This window comes from Trichosurus vulpecula, chromosome 4, assembly GCF_011100635.1.
Source record: "Trichosurus vulpecula isolate mTriVul1 chromosome 4, mTriVul1.pri, whole genome shotgun sequence".
In the NCBI taxonomy this organism is placed as follows: domain Eukaryota; kingdom Metazoa; phylum Chordata; class Mammalia; order Diprotodontia; family Phalangeridae; genus Trichosurus; species Trichosurus vulpecula.
In genome coordinates this window covers 260,284,040-260,308,484 of record NC_050576.1, presented here as the reverse complement: position 1 = coordinate 260,308,484, position 24,445 = coordinate 260,284,040, and the positions used below count along the sequence as shown (strand labels likewise).

Below are 24,445 nucleotides of genomic sequence, written 5' to 3'. Positions count from 1 at the left end.
TCCTAAGCCGGAACTTCCAAATGTTCTTGCCAAATGCCATCCTAGAGATATATTTTAGTTTCTCAAATTCAGGCAGAGCACCCCAATTGACTTACCTGCTCTCCTGATTGTGGTAGGCTTTTTTTCATGGCCCCTCCATAAATGTACTTATGTATAAGCAATCGTTTCACCAAGGAGACTGATAAAATCTGTTAATATTCCACCAGCAAAAAGGCAGGCATACAAATATGCTGTTGGTGGAGCTGTGAACTGGTCGAATAATTCTAGAAATGGACCTGGAACTGTGCCAAAAAATGACTAAAGTATTCCTAAACCTGGAGTGGAGATCCCATTGCTAGGCATGTATCCCAAAGACCAAAAGAAAGGTACTACATACACCAAAATACTTATGACAGTGGTGTTTGAAGGCAGAAAGAACTAGAAACAATGAAGATGCCCATTAATTAAGGGATGCCTAAACATATTGTAGCATATAAATGGAATGGAATGTTATTGTGACAAGACACAACAACGAACACGAAGAATTCAGCAAAGCAAGTGTTCTAGAACTGGGAAAACAAGACATACAGTGAAAACGTTCATGGAGAGAACTAAACAAACTGAGCTGAATGCTATGTAATTATATTATTGAAGGTTGGCCCCACAAAAGAGATAAGGCGATCCCTTATTTACAGAAATCAGGACTATAGATATGGAATACCATATAGACAGCTGGCCTTCTGTTCCTTTTTTCTTTTGTGTCATAAGGGATGACCCTTTGAGGAAAGGAGAGGAGAGGATACAAGCAGAAATGAAGGGCTGTAAGAACAAAATATAATTTTTGAAGGAAGAAAGACAGACATGTTTATAATAATTTATAGCTACATTACACATTTCTTTCTAAGAGAATAAGAAATGTTTTTGTAAAAGTACAATAATATAATATGATATAATATTCATATAATATAAACATAACCTAACATCACAACATAACATAATATAACATAACATAATGTAATATAGCATAACATAACATAATTAACATAACATCACATCACATCACATCACAACACAACACAACACAACATAACATAACATAACATTACATCATATCATGTCATATCATATTATATATTATATACAACACAATATAATACAATATATATCATGTGATATCATGTAATATCACATAACTATATTGTTGTATAATGTATGTAATTACTATATAATTATTTTATAATGTATGTAATTACTATAACATAAAAATATAATTAATATGATATGATATAACATAACATAATAAATTAATATAATACAATATAATATAGTGTAGTATAATATAGCATAAAATAGTATAATATATAATAAATATAATATAAAATAAATGTAGAAGTTCAGTTGAAGAAGAGAAGGAATAAAGGAATCCAAACTTCACAGAACAAGTCCCCTTAATGAAAGGATTTGCTCCATAAAACTTGGAGTCAGTCAAAAGGCCGCACCCCAGGACCTAGAAGGCCACATGTGGCCTCGAGGATGCAGATTCCCCACCCCTGAATGAGTGTCATGGCTTCTAGGCTGCTGAAAGGATCCAAGTATAAGCATTTTTGTACCCTCTAAATTTCAACAACCTGTGACAGACCCTCTACCAACTCGCTGTAGTTATGAGACATCCCAGCACCAGCACAAAAATGGTATCCAATAGGGTACAGATCTTCCACAGAGTTACTTGTTGGTAGGAAGGACGGTGGTAGGTGACAGGGATAGAGCCATATAGATAAAAGATGCCACCAGGGTATCTTTTACCTTTTTCTAAGACCAATCATGGTAATATGATCCTCAGGGAGCCTCTGTCCCTGAGTTTCATGGTATAGTTTATTGAGCACTAGCCTGGAGAGAAGATTTTAATAAAGAAACCAAGGAGTGGTAGAAAAAAAATCTTACCTGATTGTACTCAGATACTCTTTGCTTAAAGCACATAGAGGTGAGATTTGCCCAGGGTCATGTAGCAAAGAATTGCCAGGAGTAGAATTTGAATCCAGGTGTTCTTGACTCGGAGCCTATCCCAGCATTCACTAGAGCACACCGTGCCAACTTGACAAAGGCTTAAAGATATCTTTGTACCCCAAATAGAATGGTCAGGGTTTTCAGAATTTTAGATTCCCTTTTAAAATTGTATCCAGAAGGAGAAGACCAATCACAAAGAGAGTAGGATGTTAAAAGTTAACACAGACTTTAAAACAATATTGACTGGATATAAAATTGACATAAAATTCAAGATACAGTCATAATGGGATTGTATGATCTATAGCTGGAATGGTTATTAGAAGCCTGATTAATCTTGCTAGCAGTAAACGTTAAGATGTGTAGTAATGGTCGAAAACATGGAACTATGTAGAGCCATCTAAATTATATATTATTTTGGTTAAACTAATATGAAAAAAATTAAAACAAAATGTTGATTTTCAAAAGACTTATGCCATGTTTCATATTAAGGGGTGTGGATTATTTTTTTTCTTTCCATCCATAAAAAATTGTTCTTTCCATCCCTTAGCCTAAGGCTCCTGGGAAAGATCATGGTACCTTGGTGATACCCAGGAGGGTTTAGTGACCTGCAAGCTACTTATGAATCAATGGTGTGAGAAGGCAGATAAGAAACCTAATCTGATAAGGCTTCATTAAGAGTAGAATAGTTTCCAGGAAGTAGGTGACAGCCCATTTTTGTGTTCAGCTCTGTTGCCATGTTTAAGGAAGTGTTTAGGTGAGGGTAACCCAGATGATTATGTGAGGAAATTGGGGTTGTTTAGCCTGGAGAAGAGAAACCTTGGTGGGGGTGGGGGGAGAGGAGGCAGGGGGCAAGTGCTCACAAAGGGGAGAGCCATGAATTAGAGTTGTTCTTCTGGCTCCAGAAAGCAGCCAGGAGGAACAATGCATCAAAATTGCCAAGAGGCAAATTTGACCAGAGAGAAGGTGGGAAATCTTCCTAATAACTAAAGCACTCCCTTGGTTAATACTGTCAGAATGAGAGTAAGAGTCAGTAAATGTTTATTAAGCACCAACTATGTGCCAGGCAGTGTGGTAAGTGCTAGAGATACAAAGAAAGGCATAAGACAGTCCTTGTCCTCAAGGATCTCACAATCTAATGTGGAAAGACAACACATTAAAAGAAGCTGAAAAAGGAGTTGGAGATACCAGTGCAGGGGCATGATGAAGTTCAACCATGGTGGGGAAATGTCCTGAGGAGGCTGAGTTACAGAGGTGATTTCATCTTGCAGGGTAAGTTCTGGAGATCAGGAGGTCCAGGATAGCTACAGCCAGGTGGGGAAATGATGGTGTGAATTCCCTTGGCACCCTCCTTAAATGGTAGGGGATCTGAGAGGAATTCCCAAATGTCCACCCCCCCCACCCTCTCCAATGAGAGTGAGAAAAAGGCTCTAGGGATGGTGGGTACTGAGAAGATAAGAGTTTCATATTTGATTTCATCCTGAACACTGATGAGACTATAAACATTGGAGACCATAAAATCCAGAACAGCTGGGTGGGAAATGATGTAATAAATTCCCTAGATATACTCCTAAAATGGCAAAGGATCTGGGAGGAATATAGAAGTAATCCCTTAATTAATACTATATTGGTCTGGAGAGAGAATTTGAAAAGAGGATATAATCACATTTTCTAGTCTGTATTTTTCCCACTTTTAATGGAAAATGCATTTCTGAAAGAACTATTTTGTGATAAATAAGTGTCTATGCGAGGAAAGAAAAGGTTCTACCTCAGATGTATATCAATAATACTTCATAGGATTCTTTACTTCCGGGATTCTGGTACAGCAGAAAGAGAAATGTGACTTTTGCTCAGAGAGTCTCGGGCACTGAAGCTAGTTGACATGGCAGGGACAGGAGACAAGTTAGAATCAGTCTAACTCACCCCATGTCTAACTTTGTGAATTTTGGGGGTCTGTACACATAAAGATAGCTGCATGCTACCATGTCCTTGGCTTGTCTCTGCAAAATATAATTATGGAAGTGTCCCAGAGCTCAGGGGCTCACGGTTCCTACATTGAGTCATTAGCTCCTGAGAGCTAATTTTGATTGAATCAAATCCCCTTAACAAGAGGATTTGTTCTGTGAAATTTGGATTCAGTCAAAGAGCTGAGTTTGGATTTAGTCAAAGGGCTGCACTTGAGGACTTAGAGGGCCATATGTGGCCTTATGGCTGTAGGTTCTCCACCCTTGCTCTAAGATATCGGTGCAGTACACAGACCAACATTCATCAAGTTTTTTTATGCAGTATTCCATATATTGGGAATTCTTGCATTTATGTGATGATGGGCTAGCAATTACAGGGGTATGTAGAATAGTTCTTAATACGTTCCCCAAATAGAAGGAGATGCCTCAGCAGTTAGTGTATCTTCCCTCATTGGGGGCCTTTGGACAAAGGCAAGACTACTGTCTGCAGAGACAAGTCTTCTTCAGTTAGAGGTTAGTCTAAATGGAGGCTGAGGTCTCTTAATGCTCTTCTTTCATGATTCTTCCCCCACCAAATCCCTAAAATTACTTTGCATTTTAACTTGTCAATACTTTGTATTTATATGTTGCTTCTCCCCAATACGAAGTAAGCTCCCAGAAGTGGCTGTTTCCTGTTTCTCTTTACGTCTCCAGTACCAAACACAGGGTTTGACACATGGCAGGCACTTATTGAATTGGTTCAAATGCTTGTTGAATTGAATTCCAGCTTTGAAATTCTATCATTCTACAGCCATAAAGATGGTGGCCATGAGCCACCGAAACCAAAAAAAAAAAAAAAAAAAAAAAGAGGAAATTTGCTGTTGCAGGACAGTACTAGATGTGAGTATCTGAAGCATTATTCATCCTGACTTGGTAATGAAAGAATAGGTCCAAAATATTGGCCCTGGTACTGTAAGGAAAACAGGCCAACAGCTTTGAAAGGGTGGGCCTCTGACGAGTTTGGTGTAGTGAGCAAACCCTGCATCTCTCTAACGTACAGTTACATAAGAGACAGTGATATGGTAACATATGTCCTCAAAAATCTGAAATAAAATGAAAACCAGAATTCTACAAACAAATATTTATGCTCCTGAGCTCCAGGCATGAAACTGAAGAAAATGTTTGTGTACAGGATTTTTTTTTTCTTTTCTTCCAAAAGGTGTTATATAATCCTCTTTTGGCTAAAACGTAAAGCTTTCCAGTGAAAGGAACAACACAAAAGACTGAAAAAAAAAAAAAAAAAGCAAAGACCATGAGCTGAAATTTAATTATATTTATTTTTCTTGTACAGGATCAGAGAAAAAAACCAGTACCAAACTCTGGGTACAATGGTTTGATCTGATTGGTTTGACTGCATACATTTTGTATGCGTAGCCATCTAAATTAAAAATAAACACTCACACATATGTCATATAACAAAAATGTAGGAGTAAATTAAAAAATTAAGGCACTAGAACATAAATGGATGTAGTGTATTAGCAAACAGTCTTTGTCGATCACCCATTTTTCCCATTTAAAATTAGTGTACGATGTCTTACAAACAGCATTGTGTCATCAAGTCATGCTTCTTCTGAGAACTACATTCTAAGAGTATTACCAGAATAAAAGCTACAATAGACAATTTCCCTCCTGTTTGTTCCATGCCACCAACACTGATGTAGAACTGTCCTACCCGGCAAGGGTCAACTGTGTGCCTGGGTGCTTTGGCATATTCACTCTGTGTACTTCCTGTACATCATGAAAATTGTAAAAAAAAAAAATGCATTTCACATCATTAAATAATGCAGTGAGACACTGTCTGAAAATCACTGCATCAGTGGAATTACAAACGTGAAGATTTTGTCCAAAAATTCAATTCAAATATCTTTTAAGTCAGAAAAAAGCATGAGAAGGAATACACTTTAAAATATATCTTTCCCATGCCAAAATTAATTGCTTGCAATGCGGAATTTTCTTTTATCTCATCATTGTCATTTCAAACTAAAAAGAACTGGCATTCTGGCAGCTGCTTTAAAATCTAACAAAAACTTGTAAGATAGCACCTTCAGTTTAATTTGGCGGGAGGTCTATGATGATAGTCATCTGAAACTATGCATATAAAAGCTGCTACTGCTTCAAGTTTTCTAACTTTATTTTTTTCTTTCTTCTTTCTTTCCTTCCTTCCTTTCTTTTTTTTTCCTTTCGAAACAATGTTCTATTTTTTACATGCCATTAAAAAAAACACTCTACTTGGCTTTATTCAAGTGATAATACAGTATTGATCAATGCTTTGCTTTATTTTGGGGAAAAATGTAATTTCCTTAATAATAAATGCTCAACTAGTTTTTCTTAAAAAAAAGAAAAGAAAAGAAAAGAAAAATTCACCTAATATTTAATAATTCCAACTACAGCATACTAGAAAATTCATTTCTGAAAATAGACTCTGTAAATCCCCAATGTGCTAATCATGTATTTTTTTAAAAAGGCAATGAGGGATAGCTATTTCAGATTTAATTTGATAACCTGAAAGCAAGTTTTAAAGAGAAAAAAAAACTTTAAAAAAATACAGTAACACTGCTTAGCCTTGTTAGGTCCCTTGTTCTTTCAAAAAGATTATTGCCCTCTTTTTCAATTATTTCTAGCAAAAGAGGAAAAAAAATCAGTGCTCCCTTCAATTTGGTGGAGAAAGAAACATTCCCATCTAGCTGCTCTCTTTGCCCCTCCTCCCCCACTCCTTGGGTATGGGAAGAAAAAAGTGGGACAGAGAGTGAAGAAAATAATGAAGAAAAGGAAGGGGGTGTTGGGAAAGGGAAGACAGAGATTAGAAAGGAAAGGATGAAGATCATCAGACAAACATGCAGGGGGAGGGAGGGAGCAAAATAACCCAACTCTACTATTTATTTAGGAAAAAGAAGTTTGTTTTGGAAGTAACAGTAGTTTCCTCATCTTTTTCATTCCCTCTTTTGTCTTTCTCTCCAATGTAAAGTGCACCAAAGTAGTTTAAAAAAATAGAATGGAATAATCTTTTGGTATAAAAGTTATCATAGAAAACCATTTTCATAAAACTCTGTTGATACTTTCTATTTGGGCACCTATCACATAGAAGTTCTTCTCACCTCTGGGGCATGATTACATGTCTATCCCTATCCTTTTCCTGACTTTCAACCTTTCATATTTTTTCCATGACATTACTACTTGAACTCTGACCTTTTCACCTGCTTTCTTCCCAACAAGATAAAAGATAGTCTGTACTTCTTGTATCTTCTAATACATAAAAAAGAATCTGAATTAACAGACCCTCAACAACAATAACAATGAAAAAAAACACTTAAATGAGTGATCAGCCTCCTTTCTTTGCTAGCACCTGAAAAGTCCTAGCTCAGAGACTGGAATTAATAATAATGCCTTTTAAAAGTAATGCATTTTGTTAATTTTTAAAAAAAAACAGATTGAATTCATAGATTATAAATAATGACAGTTGAAAAAATATTAAAACATTTGAGGACGTCATTGGCATATTTGGGGCACTGAATGCTAGCTATGCTTTATGCACTCTCGGTCCTAAACATCGCAAAAAGAAATTTCTCTTGATTACATGAAGAGGTATCGAGTATATGTGATATCATGCCTTTTATACCAATGGTAGCAAGCAAAAAGGTTTGGATAGAATTAGCGGACAGGGAATAGTTTGAATTCAGAAACATTTGCCTCCACCATGTACCCTCCCCATAAAGCAGGCCTTTGTTTACAGGTCATTCAGTGATCGGTTGTTACCCGATTACAGTTTCATCGATACTGTCTGTTTCAATTAGTTATTGTCTTGGCGACAAGACCAACAAGGCTTATAAAAAAGAAAAAGAGGCAACTGGGTATTCTATCGTCATGTTGTAAATTGTGCCACACTTTCCTACCCTGATATATTTTAGGATTAATCTCCCAAAATCAAAAAAGCAGTTGCCCACAGATGTATCCAAAAAACAAAACAAAACAAAAATCTGTTGCAAATTATAATCAGTAACAAAATTACAGTGAGTGCTTAATAAAAATAAACATCAAAATCTGAGTTGCATTTTATTATAATTGCATGTCATTTCATTCCACTGGTTTGTTTTTCTAGCGGTGGTGATGGTTAGTACCGATGTGGTCTCTTTTATGGCATCTTTAGAATAAAATGTTTTAGACAATCTGCTACTTTTGAAATTGGAATTGTTCATTATCTGGAAACTACACAGTAATATACTGGAGGATAAACTATAACAGTACTGTCTGTGCCTCTGCAAATATAGGATAATAATCATTATTATTATCATAGCCAGCATGGATTCAAAGCTACTCTGCATTCCATACAGTACTATTTGACTAACAAATACAATGCTTTCTTGGAAGCTCAAGTTAAATAGAATTTTATTTTTTACTTTTGTAAAGCACTGGGTAATATTGTCATATAAATATAGCTACTGACCTGCACTTTAGGACTAATCTGGTGCAGGGATGCTGGCTGAAGCTGTCACATCAAACTCTATTTTTTTTCCTTGTTTCTCAGCTTCTAGTTTAAACTAATACCCACAAGCTTCTTCATGGGCCAATGAAAAGAGAGAAAAGGCGAAACAATTCTTCAATCTCTCCCTGAAATCTGGGCTACAGGCATGCCTCAGCCAGTATGCTGTAGCAAACAGAGTTACAAAGTAAAGAGAAAACAGACATTTATATGTTTATACTTAAGTTCTTGTCAATCAAATCCAGACAACAATTTCAATTGACCACATGGATGTAAAAGAGTCATTGGAAATCTTGAGTACTTTCTGGGCTCCATCTCTTTTCCACAGAGGAGAAGGAAACGGCAGATGTGGGGGGTGGGCTAGGCCAAAGCCAAGAGCTCAGATTACAGCCAGGTCAGGAAGGGCTCATTTTTGTTGAGGACAGACTCCACATCGTTGAAGATCGGGATCAAGTCGTCTGACTCCAAAGTCCCAAGATCAACATTTGTTCCAGGAAGACAGTCAAGGAAGTCAGGAAAACGGGTCTGCTGGGCGGTTAGAGTCATCGGTGTCTGTCCTACATTTTCCCCTATGAGAGAAAGCAATTGTCAACAACAGCAAAGATTCCTGGAGAACAAAGTTGAATAAAAACTTAAGTCCAATTTTCACTCGAGCTTTATTGGCACCTTTTTATCATGGAGAGCTGAAGACTTGGAGTCAGTAAGATCTGGGTTCTAATCTCACCTTGGAGATGTCCTAACTGTGCAGCCTTGGGCAAGTCACTTCCTGCAAGCCTTAATTTCTTGACTTTAAAATGAACGTAATAATAACCAAGAGTAACTACCTCATATGGTTGTTGGGAGGCTCAAAAAGGAAAATGAACATGAAAAGAGCGACGTAAATGTCAGACATTATTATTATCATTCCCCCCAAAAGTAGTTAAGCTTCTTAAGGGTGTAGAGTGGAGTACAATGGGAAGAGGACTGGCTTTGGTGTCTCGAGGATCTGGGTTCAAATCCTGACTCTGTCTCCATCAATCTATATGACACAGTGTTTAATTTAACATCTCTGGGCCTCAGTTTACTCATCTGAAAAAAAAAGGCATTGGAATAACAGTCCCCCAAGGTCCTCCCAGCCCTCAGTCTATGATTTGTCTTCATGTTCCCAGGACCTACCAACGCATCCTGTACAAAGTAAATATTTATTCAATGATTGTTGAATACCTTATATTAATAGAGCAAATATTATCTACTGCATCACACTAAAACCAGACCATCAGCGTTGTGCGCAAGAGCTCCAGAGTGTCCATATCAATTTTGTGTGAAATATATCTCAAGAGACACTAAGAGCCCTAAATGGATGAGTGGATCAAGAGAGACCCCAAGGGCATGACATAATAAATGCCAGTGGGTATCAGCCCTGTGTCTACCATTCATCTTTTTCTCTCAATAGTGACAAAATTTCCTCCTGGCACATCATCCTTAAAAAGTTAAGGATGGGAGAGAGGTCATTGAATATAAGAAGTCAAGTCAACAACCTTTTTTTTTTTAAGTGAAAAATGTGGCAAGGTTCTCAGATACACCTCTTAATAAGTGCCAAGGACCCTCATTTTCTTGGTCTCTGAGGACCTCTGAGGGCTGTGACTACTGCCAACACCACCCTTGCTTCCTTCCTCCCCTTCCCATTTCATTTCCCCTCCACCATTTTCCATCTGCCACTTCTGCAAGATTCTGGAAGATGAAGGTGTACCCAAATGACTCTGTCACCCAGTATCCTGTGAAGCCTCCATCCCTCCCTTCTAGACTCTTTCAGAGGTGTTGCCTTGCCCCTTCTATGGCACTTCTGCTTCATGATGTTCCTGCCAGGGCCAGGGGAGCTGTGTGCCTTCCTCTTTCTAGCCATCAGGGGACTCCCAGCCAGTACAGATGAGTCAGGGAAAAATTGGTTCCCCGATCCTTTCCCCTTAGATTTCTCTGTTTTGTTTTACTCTATCCAGGCCCACTAACCCTGTTTAGGATGGGCAAGGAAGGCCAAAAAGATAGGATTTTACTCTTTAAAAGGATGTATTTCTGTGCCTCGAGCTTAACCTCCATTGCTGGAGTTTTCATGTTGTGGCTAGGGGAGAAAAGTTCAACTGCAAAGATGCTTTCTTAGCTAAGAACAGAAGGCTGAAATGCTTGCTCAGCTCAAATGCTCCCTCTAGAGGTATTTCACAATCCCCTCAGCTTCTAATGGAATTAGAGTTTACTGGAACATCGATTTAAAACAAGGAAAGACCTTAGAAGCTATCATGCTACTGATAAGGAAACCAAAGCACAGACCTTCTGGACTCCAAACCCAGTATTCTATCTACTGGATTAAGAAATAAACAGAGGGCTTAGTCAATTGGGTGTTAGTGGGGCTTTTAGGGCAAAGTTAGGGATTTGACTAAAAAGAGAACTTTGCAAAGTTTATATTTTTAAAGTCAAGTTTAACTCATAATTTTTTTTGAGGCAATCTGGGTTAAGTGATTTGCCCAGGGTCACACAGCTAGTATGAATTAACAATTTTAAAAAATGTTTATAGTTAGCTTATTTAATGAATTAAAATGTCCTTTATGATAGCATATTCAACAAATGTTACCTTTTTTAAAAAAATTCCCTGCAGGAAGACCCTAATGAAATATGCTATATATACCTAGGAAAAAAAGAAGAAACTTATACAAGTATATATTTGGCTACCCAAAAGAAATCTAGTTTCCTTGATGAGCATAGGGAAAGGGTCTATCCTAACAAACATGTTCAGAGAATTCATTTTAATCAGACTTTCTTTGTTCACTTTTGGACATGGGAGGAAAAATCGGTCAGTATCAAGGAGAAAAACCATCTCCATTCCAAAATAGGAAGGCTCTGAGAGTGAAAAACATTATTTTTGGTGCTAATGGAGTGGAAGGCCAGAGATACTTGGCAAACATTAAACAAGCCTGAGTGACACTTGTAGGTCTCATCTCTTCTTTTATTGACATCTTTATTTTGACATTCATCATTTCACGTCTCTGCCATTACACTGGTCTCCTAATTGCCACCCCTGCCTCAAGTCCTTCTCCTTTCCAATTTTTATCAGCCACCAAGCTGCTAAAGTGACTTTCCTAAAATACCAGGTTGGCTATATAGGCCCCCTCCCTGCCTAACAAATTCCAGGGGCTTCCCTAGGATCAAATACAAACTCTTTCATCTGGCAAGCATGGTCCTCCTTAATTGGGCTTTAATTGGCCTTTCCAGCCTTGGAATTTACTCCAATTAACATTACTCCAATTCACACACTTCAGCCAGATTGGCCTCCCTGCCTTTCGTCATACAAGATATTCCCGCTATCATTTCTGTGCCTTTATGAAGGCCACCTTCCATCGCTGGAACATCGCTCTCTCTCTCTCTGTCCCCATCTCTACCTTTTAAAAGTTCTAGTTTCCTTCAAAGTTCAGCTGAAACACCGTCTCCAAAGTGGGATTTTGTAATCTTCCTGCTACTAGCTATTATTCAGTCATGTCCGACTCTTTGTGAGCCCATGGACCATGGCACACCAATGCTGGCCATGAGGTTTTGTTGGCAAAGATGCTGGAGCAGTTTGCTATTTCCTTCTCCAGCTCATTTTACAGGTGATAAAACTGAGGTAAACAGGGTTAAGTGACTTGCCCAGAGTCATACAGCTAGTAAGTGTCTGAAGCCAGATTTGAACTCAAGAAGATGAGTCTTTCTGACTTCAGGCTTGGCACTCTGTCCTTTGAGCCAAAAAAGTCATTTTTAGGAGGTGACATGTGAGCTGACTAGAAGTAAGAACTGTCTGCACTGTGTGTGCAGCTCAAAGCAAATCAGATTTTCATTCAAGTAATTTTTCATTAGGATGCCTTGGTAGATGAAGCACTAAAATGCCAGCTCCTTGGGAGCAGGAACTGTTCCCTTTTCCTTGTTGCAGCCCTAGTGCCTTACACAGTGCCTAGAAGACAACAGGTGCTTAATGAATTGCATCAGATCATCTCCACCCGTATGCTCTCCAAATAAATGTAACATCAGTCTTAAAGCCCTCATAGTTTACCCAACCCAAATCCTATAGATTTATCCTGATGAACTGAAATCTGAGGCATTGAGTGAAGTTCATTTGAACCAGAGTTAAGTCAGTATCATCTCCAAACATTTACCACCACTTCCAAATGCATAACAGACTTCGGGAAACCAGATCTCAAAAAAATGTCACTTGGCTTCCAGAAAGCCAGCCCAAATAAATCGAGCAAGCTCTTCTTCCCTTCTTTATTTTGCCCACCGAGATGTTTACCAGGCTCAAGCAGAGAATTCTAGTTCCTCAAGACTTTCACTTGGCTCTGGAACTCTATGCTCCAGATGGCCTGTTCTGAGATGCACAAATATTTTCCATATTGCCTTGACCATAAGAGTCTCTTTCAAAAGTCTCCATGTTACCCACAGTCACAGAGTAATTCATTAAGCACATTTAGCAAATGCTTTCTTTGGGTGGAAACAAGTGAAAGATCTTGGTGGTTTGGGGCAAGCTGGGTTTGACAACATAATTTCAGTTTGGGCAGGGGATAGGTATTATGGTAGCAACAGCCTCCAAGATGGACTAGCTTTGGCACAGTCTAGTGTCATGCATTCTCCTTCCCTATTAACAAAAGTTTTACTCCACATTCAATAAAGAAGTTTTTAGCTTCACAAACTGTGCATAGGCATGTAGGGAAATAGGCTGGCTGTCCATTCCAACCACCACTAAAACCCTACTATGAAGGCCCATCATGGTGAGAATATGGCATTGACTTCTCCAGGGTCTGCACAGGGTTTTGCTGGCCTAGAGAAGATTTCAGGATTGTCCTAGTGTTAGTCTACATATCTGTTATCTATAGACCAGAGTGGCTCAGGTTGGCCTGAAGAGTGTCACAAAAACTCTTAGAGACTTATCTACTAAGCTTAATAAAAGAGACACAGTATGTTGGTGGAGGGAACATGAACTGTGCTGAAATTTTAAGTCTTGGCAGTATGGAAATCAAAATCAGGACTATAATAGAAACAAATACGTCATTTGCATGCATCTATATTATTAAACTATCACTTACTGTTGCTTTTTGAGTCCTCTTGTGCTTGTCCTAAAAGACACTGATATGTTTCATAACCCATCCCTATCTTGGAAGCATGACGTGTTACAGACATATGAAAAAGCACAACATAGAAACTTAAAAATTTCCAAGACCGGCAATAAACCTTATGGTGGAAAGGCTTTAAAGAACGATCTTCTCCTTCCTACCTGTGTCCATCTCATCTACGTTTCCGAGGAAATCTTCAGGAGTTGTTGGGATGCTGTAGCATCCTAAGCCTAGGCCACTGTCTGTGCTCTGCTCCCTGGAATGGTACGGCCCACTACAAATGAAAACATGGACAACACCTCAGTGTCATTCCCCTGGATGGAACCTCAATGCCGAATACAGGAGAGCAAAAGAACACAATTGGAGTTTCATGAACCAGTCTAAAAGTCACTGTGCCTGACTTTTAGCCCATGTTTCTCCTTTTCCAGTTCAAGGTCAAGTCCCCAAATTTATAATATCAAATAAGCAATAAGTAAATGGAAGGGCCTTTCTCAAGGGATAAGAAAAATTGGTCATTTATACTAATTCTTGTTCTATTTTATGTACAAATTTGTTCCTTTTCATTTCAATATAACTTGAACCTTGAAAAAAAGTTCTTACATTTTTTAGCCTTTACTACTTCACTGTTTTTTTTTTGTTTTGTTTTTGTCAGGAAAATTAGGGTTAAGTGACTTGTCCAAGGTCACACAGCTAGTAAATGTGTCAAATGTCTGAGGTCGAATTTGAATTCAGGTCCTCCTGACTCCAGGGCCAGTGCTCTACTCACTGCTCCACCTAGCTGCCCCACTACTTCACTGTTTACTATTGTTTCAATTTCTCTATAAAAGTTATTAATATTTGGTAAAAGGAGACAACAAGGCAAACAAAAAAATTAAGTGAGAAATAGGTCAAACGTGACCTATGTTTGTAGTTGAAAAGGAATCACAGAATCTCAAGAGTTCTAAAAGATTTTCAGGGCCAACTAGTCAATAGACAGTGCTATATTTTTAAAATGACCCTTTCTTTTCAACTCTGCCTTTCTCTTTCATCATTTCCCAATGGTCTTATAGTTTGCATGTAATATAACATGCTGTTGTCTTCTTGGTTACAGGCTCTATTCATTGGCATGGTTATGATTCCATTTTCCTGCTCAATTCAACAGATATATTGAGTGTATGCCACATGAAAGTCATTGAAAATAGGAAGACCAAAAAAAAATATTTTAATCTCAGCTTATATTTGGTGGGGACGGGGGCAGGGAGCGTGGAGGAAAGAATACAGCAAGTTCACAAGAAAATTCAACAAATATATAGCAATATTCCCTCCATTGAAAATGTAAGAACTCTTCTATTCTCATGGTCTTGACCCTATGATGGAAGGTCTGACCATTTGTTCACATCCTGTAACTAACATGAATGTGAAACTTAAATGGAAGTGAACTTCCCTCCTCCCCAACCAAGTAGGCTCAAAAAGAAAAGAGACTTTACCCATTGAGAAAAGGATCCGAACTGTTATTTGTTATTGGTCTGATTTCCTGGGCCATGGCAGGTGTGTTCCCAGCAGCCTGAACAGAGGCCATTGTCTCTGATTCCATGGGAAGTTGTCGACATAGAGCGGCTTCCTGCACAAAGGTGAAAGTCAGTGGAGGAAATGAGTTAGCCATTTTCCCTGACAAGACAGCCCAATGTACTATATAATTGGTTCCAACCAAGCAGGGAGAAAGCTGTTTCTTCCCCTTGCTTCGGGATTCATAATCATTTGTATTACTTCTCAACAATCCTTCCATAAAGGCGGTATAGATGCAAACCCAGGCCCAAGTCACCTACCCATAGTCACACAAGCAGCAGTGGCTGGACCTCTGCCCTCATGTGTCAAGTATTTGCATGTCAGAACTCCAAGGCCCTTTCTAGAGATGGCTTTACAGATCGAATCCAAATCAAAGTTCCATTCTAAGTAGTAGGCATAATTCCTTGAAGGCAAAAGTGATTGGGTTTTCTTTTTTCTTTTGTCTCTATCTCTAGCATATAGTAAGAACTGTTCATTAAATTGAATAGGATTAGATTGGATTGAAAGCTATTTCCCTTTTGTCCATGCTATTTACAAGCCAGTAAAACTTTTAATTCATGACAGAGTTACCTTAATGGCTATGTCTGTGTTTTATGACATCAAAACATCACCATTAGGTCACCAAAAAAAAAAATCAATGACTGATTTTTAAATTAAAAGTATTGAATGGGCATAATGAAGACCCAGCTGGAAATCCTGCTTCCTGTTACACTTTGGGGGGAATTTAGAGGCCACATATAACCATCATAAAAGTAGTACCATTGAGCTACACTGTTCTCTTATGGAGAAAGAGTTACAGAAGCCAAAGAAAGGGTCTGTATTCCAGGAAATGTTAAGTGATGTACAGGGACAGTAAGTGATAGACTAAGAAATTGACAATCTGGGTTCTAGTCCCAGTTCCCTGCTGGCTAGAAACAAGTTGTTTAACCTCTCTGGGTCTCAGTTCCCTCATCCATAAAAACAGGAGGTTTGACTTGACAGCCTCAAGTCCCTTCCAGCTCTGAAATGCTATGACACCATTTTTACAAGAGTGACAGGATCTCAAAATCATGTGGTTATGTGTAAATTCTACAGCATCGGTAGCAATAGCATTCATATGGTGCTTTATTGTTTATAAAGTACTATTATTATCCCCATTTTACAGATAAGGAAACTGAGGAAGTATGGGCAAATGGTTTAATGCCTCTGGATCTCAGTTCCATAAAAATAGGGTGTTCAGTGTGATGGTGCCAAGTCCCTTTTTAGCTCTGAAATGCTATGACACCATCTTAACAAAAGTAAAAGAACGTTAAAATCATGTGGTTGCCTGCCAATTCTAAAATAGCAGGGATAGTAGGAGCAGAAGTAGCAGCAGCAGCATTTACATAGTGCTTTGCGATTTACAAAGAGCTGTATAAATATCTCATTCTATCCACACCACAACCCTGGGAAGTAGGTGCTGTAATTATCATCATTTTACAGATGAGAAAACTGAGGAAAGCAAAAGTTAAATAACTTGTCCAGGGTCACACAAGTAATAAGAGTGTGAGGCCAGATTTGAACTTGTCTCCCTGACTGGGTCCAACACCGTATTTTGTGCCACCTAGCATCCAAAAGTCAAAAGAACACTATAAATGCATTTTTCTAGTGAACAGGGGAAAGTATTATTGGTTTACCAAACCCAGCTTAAGAGAGCCTATTTTTATCTCTCGTCTACAGATTTTCCTCAATCGATACTACCTTACATCCTGAAATCATTGTTATTACAGCTCAAAGTCAGCCTATTTTAAGACTATTTCATGTTGTGGTCAAACATGGTTATACCACAAATGATATATGCCAGAATGACAATGTCCTTATTACAGAGTGGTTTCCATATAGCTAGAGTTTGTTGCAATTGCCTGCTGTAAATGACTTCTCTCTAAGAGCATTCACTTTATCATTCCTGTGGGCAATGGGATCCTCATTAATTGAGTCTTTCAGACACTGATTTTTCATAATAAAAGCTGACAAGAGAGGGATGTATGGAAACTGGGCAAAAAAGTGCTAGAGAATATTGCCGCTTATTCAGGATCCAGATAACTAGAAGACTCAAAGAATCTAAACTCTGGTCTGTGATCTATTTCTATGGAGAATTAAATAAATTACAAGTTAATATTCTGTTATTAAATGACTGCTTTATCTGTGGCATAGTAGATAGAGAACTGACTTTAGGGTCAAGAAGACCTAGGTTCAAGTGCCACCTCAGATGCATATTGGCTATGTGACCCTGGGCAAACTTCTCTGTGCTCCAAGCAAAGGCACAGATATACATTGGGAAAAGAAGCTTCTTCATTGAGAGATCCCCATACCAAAGATATCACAGGTCCCAGTCTGTCCCATCCATGTGGGGCACCATGTTAGGTAGTGGGGAAGAAACAACAAGGAACAAAGGAATGGTCACTGACCTCACATGGTGTTTACAGTATAATAGAAAGACCAAAAAAAGTAACTTTCATGCTGTGCCATTAGGTCAGCATCATTTCAGCCCAATTTCCTATAATGTCTAGGTCTGTGGCTTTGTATAACATGCTACTTGGTAGGTATACAGAAGAGGAAAGAGGAGAAGAGCTGCTATCCATCCATCTTCATGCCGTGCCTCCTGCCTCCAAATCAATTCTCCTGCTCCTGCCTGGAGTTCTACACTTTGGTGAGAGGTCCCTACAACTTTGCTCTTCTGCCATCTTCATCACCAGTCCCAAATTCCTCCCCTCCCCCCATCCCTTCCATCTCCATCAATACCACCATTCTTGCAAAGGACACATCAATCCATGCCCTATGGTTCCACTCAACAACCTTTGACTCCCCATTCCGAATCACTTCTCACTGGCCATTATTCTCCCTTATTTGTGCTATCTTTCCTTATTAGTATATAAGCTCCTTGAGGGCATGGAGTGTTGTTTTGAATTTATCTCTCAGCACTTACCATAATGCTTGGCACATATGCTTAATACATGCTTTTTCTTTCTTTCATTCATTCACTCCATTCATGTACCTAGCCTTGATGGGAGATTCACAGAGTCCGTGCCCTGGATCAACCATCATAGCTCTGCATTCTCTTACCTTGATTATAACGTTCCCTTTAGATTAAGTTTTTGTTTTGAAGATATATTCAAGTTCAATTATCTACTTGAATCCAGCTTCCCAGTAGCTTTTATTTACCCTTATTAACGATACCCTTGTTGAAGAGGATACTACATTTGGCCTGTAGAGGGCTCCCTTTATTAACATAGAATGCTTGCCTTCAAGGATCGTCAAAGATGACCCACTAAAATAGGGAGGAAACTTTCCCCAGTACCAACCATCCTGAAGAAACGGTCAGGCTGATTTATCAATCAGTAAATACTTATTAAGCACCTACTGTGTGCCAGACACTGTGCTAATCACTGGCTTAGCCAGTCTATCAGAGCTGGCAAGGTATTGCTTACCACAAACACTTTTTCAGCGTTGCAACACTAGACAATTTTCTGGAAGTCGTTTTTAACCTCAGCCCCAAATTCTGATCTGAATTAACTAAGAAAGAAAGCATTTGTAGCAGTATTCCGCATTCTTCCTTGGTGTTTACTCCACATTTCCCGCTTGTCTGCAACGAATTCCTGGATTTTGAACCCAATGGCTTATTTCAAATGGAATCCAAAGGACTGGATTTGCCAAATGTAGTCAATAACCTTATCATGTAGCTTTTTGGAGTGGAGGTGTGACTACAGAGTAACAAGAGTGCCATTTTTATACAAAAATGACAATTTATCCTCTTTAAAGATACTACACTCAATATTCTAATGAATACTAAACTCATTTCCCCAGGGCCCTGTCCGCCAACAGTCGCCTAGCAGAGACAAGACCCTTTCCTGCAATCCAGCTATATTGGCATACTTGTTCCTTCTCACACAGGACACCCCCTCTCTGTTTTTGCACTGGTTTTTCCCCTATGCCTCCTCAACTCTTCCTCCTGACTTCCTTTAAGTCTCAGCACAAATCCTACTTTCAGCAGAGAGCCTTTCTTGCCCTATGTAGTTGCTAGCACCTTTTCTTCAAGCTGTGACACCATTTGGGGTTTTCTTGGCAAAGATTACTGAAGTGGTTTGCCATTTCCTTCTCCAGCTACTTTTTACAGTTGAGGAAACTGAGGCAAACAGAGTCAAGTGACTTGCCCAGAATCACATAGGTAGTAATTGTCTGAGGACAGATTTGAACTCAGGAAGATGAGTCTTCCTGATCCTGTCCACTGCTCTATCCACTATGCCATCTAGCTGCCTTCTGAGATTACCTTCCCTTGACTCCGGATAGACCTTGTATACCTAGTTATTTACATGTTGTCTCCTAGAATGTGAGTTCCTATCCTTTTGCCTTTCTTCACATCCCCAGCCCTTAGTACAGTGCCCAACTCACAATAAATACTGAATAAATGTTTGTTGCCTGACTGACCATGATGCTGCCAATATTAAAAGAGTTTCAGAACTCAATGTTTGCAGGTATCTTCAGGGACCTTTCATGACCCATAGAAGTCTCACATTGGAGGCAGAACCTGTTTTGAATACACTTGGTTTGATCACCCACTGTATTTACCACATTGACAACAGATGGTTTTTGGCAGTTTCCAAAAATCCAACCAGTCTCTAAGGGGTAGAGTGCTAGACTTAAAAGGCATGGATGACCTGGGTGCAATCCTAACTCTGGCACTTCACAGTTCTGTGACCATGAATTAGTCCCTTAACTTTTCTGAGCTTCAATTTCCTTGTCTGTAAAATGAAAATAACAATACCTGAGGTACCCACTTCTCTGTTGTGAGGTTCCAGTTAGATAAGGTACTTTGTAAGCTTTAGAGGGTCATATACATGTCAGTTATGATTATTGCTCCTATAAAAGCATGGGTCATGGGCTAGGACAGCAATTCTTATTGCTTGATAGCTTGAATTATAGACCAAAGTTCTTAATTTTTCCTAATGAAATGTTCACAGTTCTCCAAGATACAGCTTTAAAATTTAATGACAACCACAAACTTGATTCTCTTTAAATAATTTCAATTTCAATTTGTTTTCATGTGTCAAAATGGCCCAGAATAAGAGGAAGAGAATTGGCTTTGGGAAATCATTCAGTACTTTCAATAACCCTAGCTGCTCCATTAGAGAAATGTTCATTTTTTTAACTAATATTTTTCCAGTGATATAAAATCATGAATAAGACAGGGAGAGGCTTACAAGGCATGCAATTTCTCACCAAGGAAATGTAGGTTCAGATTAGAGATAGCTGTCTCTCACTCTTGCTACATGGTAACAGAAAGGCCACTGGAATGGGGCATGAGTTTTCATAGAATATTAATAGAACTACAAGAAGGCTGGCAGCACAATTCATAAGTCTTGTCCACCTGACTTATAGGAAAACAAAGACAAAGCTCACATAGATTAAAAAGCCATGGCCTAGTTGTGATCTGAACTGTGGGAAGGCATGCCCACATTAGCAAAGCCTAGGATACATTTATGAAACTGCTACCCTATTCGAGTGGTCATTTTCCATTAGTGGAATTTTGATCATCAAATTAAATCCATTTTCAAAGAACTTAGGTACAGTGGTTACCCAATTTATTTAGATGTGACTTAGTCTTTAGGTGTGGTGGCAAATCTTCTCATCACCTTCATAACTTTCAGAAGCTAGGTGTCCTTGGGAAAGTCACTTCTCATTTCTAGGTCTCAATTTTTTCGTCTCAAAAATGGGGTTTTGATTTGATGATTTCTAAAGTCCTTTCAAGACCTAAATCCTAAAGCAAACTGTATTTAACAAGGTCTCTTAATGGATTTTTGGAAGGAAGCACTGCCCCTTTCTCCTTGCTTCCCTCCATGGAGCTGTATTCCTCAATGCTTAGTCATCTTGTGTGCCAGATGAAGGCATTAAGCTAAATGGTCTCCAAGGTCCTTTCTAGCTCTGACATTCTGTGGTAGTAACATTGGCTGCCTGCTCAGGTCTGAAATCCAGTAATAGCTGGAGATTTTCTATTCAACTTCTCAACTATTTAACTCCACAATAGTCACTTAGGGAATTCAGCAACTAGTCTACTAGGCTGCTTATTAATGAACAATCCTCTCTGAAAATAGGATGGAAGGAATCCTAACTCATATTTCAAATTCTTGGTCATTGGGATTCTGCTTTACTCAGAAATGTCACGACTTAAAATCTTATCTGCTCATAAATTAAATAATGAAAAAGAAACGCCAAAAAGAAATTTCTCTTTTCACTGTTTCCTTTATGGGCATAATAACTTATGTTCTGTCCCTAATGGATGGTATTAACACAATAATTAACATTTACACAGTGTTCTATATACATAATCTAATTTAGTCTTATAACAACTCTGTGGATTTGTTGTATTGTTGTTTAGTCATTTCAGTTGTGTCCAACTCTTTGTGACCCTTTTTGGGGTTTTCTTGGCAAAGATATGGAGTGGTTTGCCATTTCCTTCTCCAGCTTATTTTAGGGATGAGGAAACTGAGGCAAATAGAGTTAAGTGATTTGCCCAGGGTCACACAACTAGTAGGTGCCTGAGGATTTGAACTCATGAACATGAGTCTTTCTGATTCCAAGCCCAGTGCTCTATCCACTGCACCACCTAGATGAGAAAACTGAGGTTGGAAGAGTTTAAGTAACTTGCCACATGGTCCCTCAACTAAAGCTCTCCTCACTCCTAGTCTCTTTCTCTCATATCACATTGACTCTCCCTCATCCACCCAGCCCCTCAAAGTAGGAAAAAACCCAACTCTGACACTCTGGAACAAATACCAATTTGAACTCAATGAGGTTTAAACATTGTCAGAGTCACTCTCCCCATTTTACAGATGAATAAACTGTGGTCCAGAGAAGGGAAATAATTTTTGCATTACATGGCTGGTCACAGAACACTAGACTGGACATGGTTAGGAATCATCTAAGTCCAACACCTTCCTTTTACCACGGGTCAGTACCAATGTTGAAACCAGACTGCAGATCTCCTGCCTACCTAGCCCCATGGTCTTTCCAGTGCACCAGAGACATGGACTTTAACTTCCCAATATAAGCTACACTGTGTTTTCCTTCCCTTGCTTATGTATTTTCAATGCCCCTTTAATACCTACCAGAAAAATTCTGAACTTGTTGGCCAGTCACACAATCTGGATAAGCCCTGAATCACTTTTACTTAACTTTGGCATACAGGCTTATGTTTATTTAACTATGTTTTAGTTAGCTAGCAGAGTGGAACAGCCCCTCAAAAATAAATGCAATCTCAAACTATATTAATACAAGCATAATGTCCAAAACAAAGGAGATCATAGTACTACTGGACTCTGCTGGTTGGAACATACCTAGAATGTTGTGTCCAATTCTGGGTGCTACATATCAGGATGGATATTGACAAATTCTAAAGCAGGGGTTCTGAAATTTGTGTGTTTCATGGACCATCTTTGACAACCTCTTTGGTGGAGCCTATGGACCCCTTCCCAGAATGACATAAATGAGTAAAATAAAATATAGGATACCTCCAAAGTCTTAGTGTGGATAATTTTTTCTTTTAATTCATCAATCCCCAGTTAAAAACCTTTGTTCTAGAGCACAGTTTCTTTTCTGTGTTAGAGTATAAGTTTCTTGAGGGTAGGAACTGTCTTTTACCTCTTTTTGCATCCCCAGGGCTCAGCACAATGCTTGGCACTTAGTAGGTACTTAAGAAATGTTTATTGATTTCTTGATTGGGGATAGGGAATTATATATAAAATGTGTTGCTTGAGGAATCACTGGAAGAACTGTGGTTAGCCTGACCCATCAATCAACAAACATTTTTTAAGTACCTACTATGTGCCAGGTGCTAAAGAAACAAATGCAAATAGCCCCTGCCTTCAAGAAGCTTGCCGGGAAAACAACATGGGCACATATTGTGCATGCAAGATGAAAACAAGGTAATGCTATAGGGTTGGGGGGGATCAGAAATTGGCAGGATCGGGAAAATGGAGGAAATGGTGTTTCAGCTTAACTTTGAAGGAATCTAGCAAGGTAAGGCACACAAGATCAGGTGCTGGAAGAGATGATCATGAACAATTTCTTGGGAAAAGTAATTCTTGGATTGGGAGGGAGGATTGAGATAAATGACCACTACAGTTATTCCTAATTCTAGCAGGGCACAGTTCTCTGACTATGAGCATAAGACCATATATTTAAAGCTGGAAGGGAGCTTTAATACTAGCCACTCCAACAAACAGGGAAACTGAGCTCCAGTGACTTGCTCCCCAATGCCTCATTGGCAGAATAAGAGACAGCCAGGATTTAAACCCAGATTGTCTGATTCCAAAGCCATCACCCTTTCCACTCTGTCCAGGGAAGTCACAATACAGACTCAAAAGAATTTGGAAAGCTGCCTAGCATCTCCATAATGACTCCTTGTTGAACTTCTCCTTACTCTTTTTTTCCAGTCTGGGAGTGGAGAACACCATGTCTCAGACTCCTGCAATGTATAAACCCAAACATCTCTTTTAAAGATGGCAGTCTGTCTAGTTTACTACACCTTTCCTGGAGGTGGGGAATTATGCAGGTGATTGTTTTTTAAAAGGTCATTCCTATTAGCTCAGGTTTGGGGGGTGGGGACATCGGGGAAGAGGCAGAGAGGGTGCGGGAGTGGATGCTAAATTCCAATAACTAAATAAAGGTTGTCTCAAGATTAAAATCTCAGCCCTCCTTCTCTTCCAACTTGCTGGTAGTCTTCTTGGGGGAGGTGAGAAAGTACACTGCAGTTGAAAGTCAAGCAGCCTGTCGTGACCAGGGATACTGGACCGGGGTCCCAGCAGCCCTTGCGATGTCTTTGGCTGGGGAAGTGCCTCCTGCTGCCTGGCTCATGTGGCCTTTGGCACGGACTTCAAAGGGAACCCAATGATAATAAGCTCTTCAGAGGGTCCTGCGCTGTCAGTATGCGAGTTGGAGGAAAAGATCCGAAAAAAATGGGATGCTGTATTGTTTTAATTAACAAGGGTGGGGTAAGTGGAAACAAATGAAAAAATAAAAGCAATATTTTGAAATCCTGAGTCTCAAAGTGGTTCTTCCTTTGCAGAGAATGTGTAATCCCTGCCAAAAAAACTTTAAAAGACTTCAAACGTTGCAGGACGCTAAATTATTCACCTTCTTTACACAACGTCCTGATGTAAATCTCTTTTTAACTTTCTGCCAAAGGAGCCCAGATATCCATTGTCAGAGTTCCTGACAATGAATCTCCCTGGTTTGGGATCTCTCATCACACAAGTTCAGTTGCCAAAATGAGTTTGGACAGAAAAGGAAGAGTTCAGGCAAAGTATTTGTGAATGACAGGG

General features: G+C 39.0%; 1 protein-coding gene across 1 annotated transcript in view; it reads right to left on the bottom strand.

The window, feature by feature from the left end:
- Positions 1 to 5,241: 5,241 nt before the first annotated feature.
- Positions 5,242 to 24,445, bottom strand: part of WWTR1 (WW domain containing transcription regulator 1) — a 185,504-nt gene continuing 166,300 nt past the window's right edge. The window contains exons 4-6 of the mRNA XM_036755870.1: positions 15,032 to 15,165; positions 13,727 to 13,839; positions 5,242 to 9,029 (exon numbers count right to left, since the gene is read on the bottom strand). Of these exons, the coding sequence (XP_036611765.1) occupies positions 8,845 to 9,029; positions 13,727 to 13,839; positions 15,032 to 15,165 (432 nt within the window). The 3' untranslated portion in view covers positions 5,242 to 8,844. The remainder of the gene's footprint in view (positions 9,030 to 13,726; positions 13,840 to 15,031; positions 15,166 to 24,445) is intronic.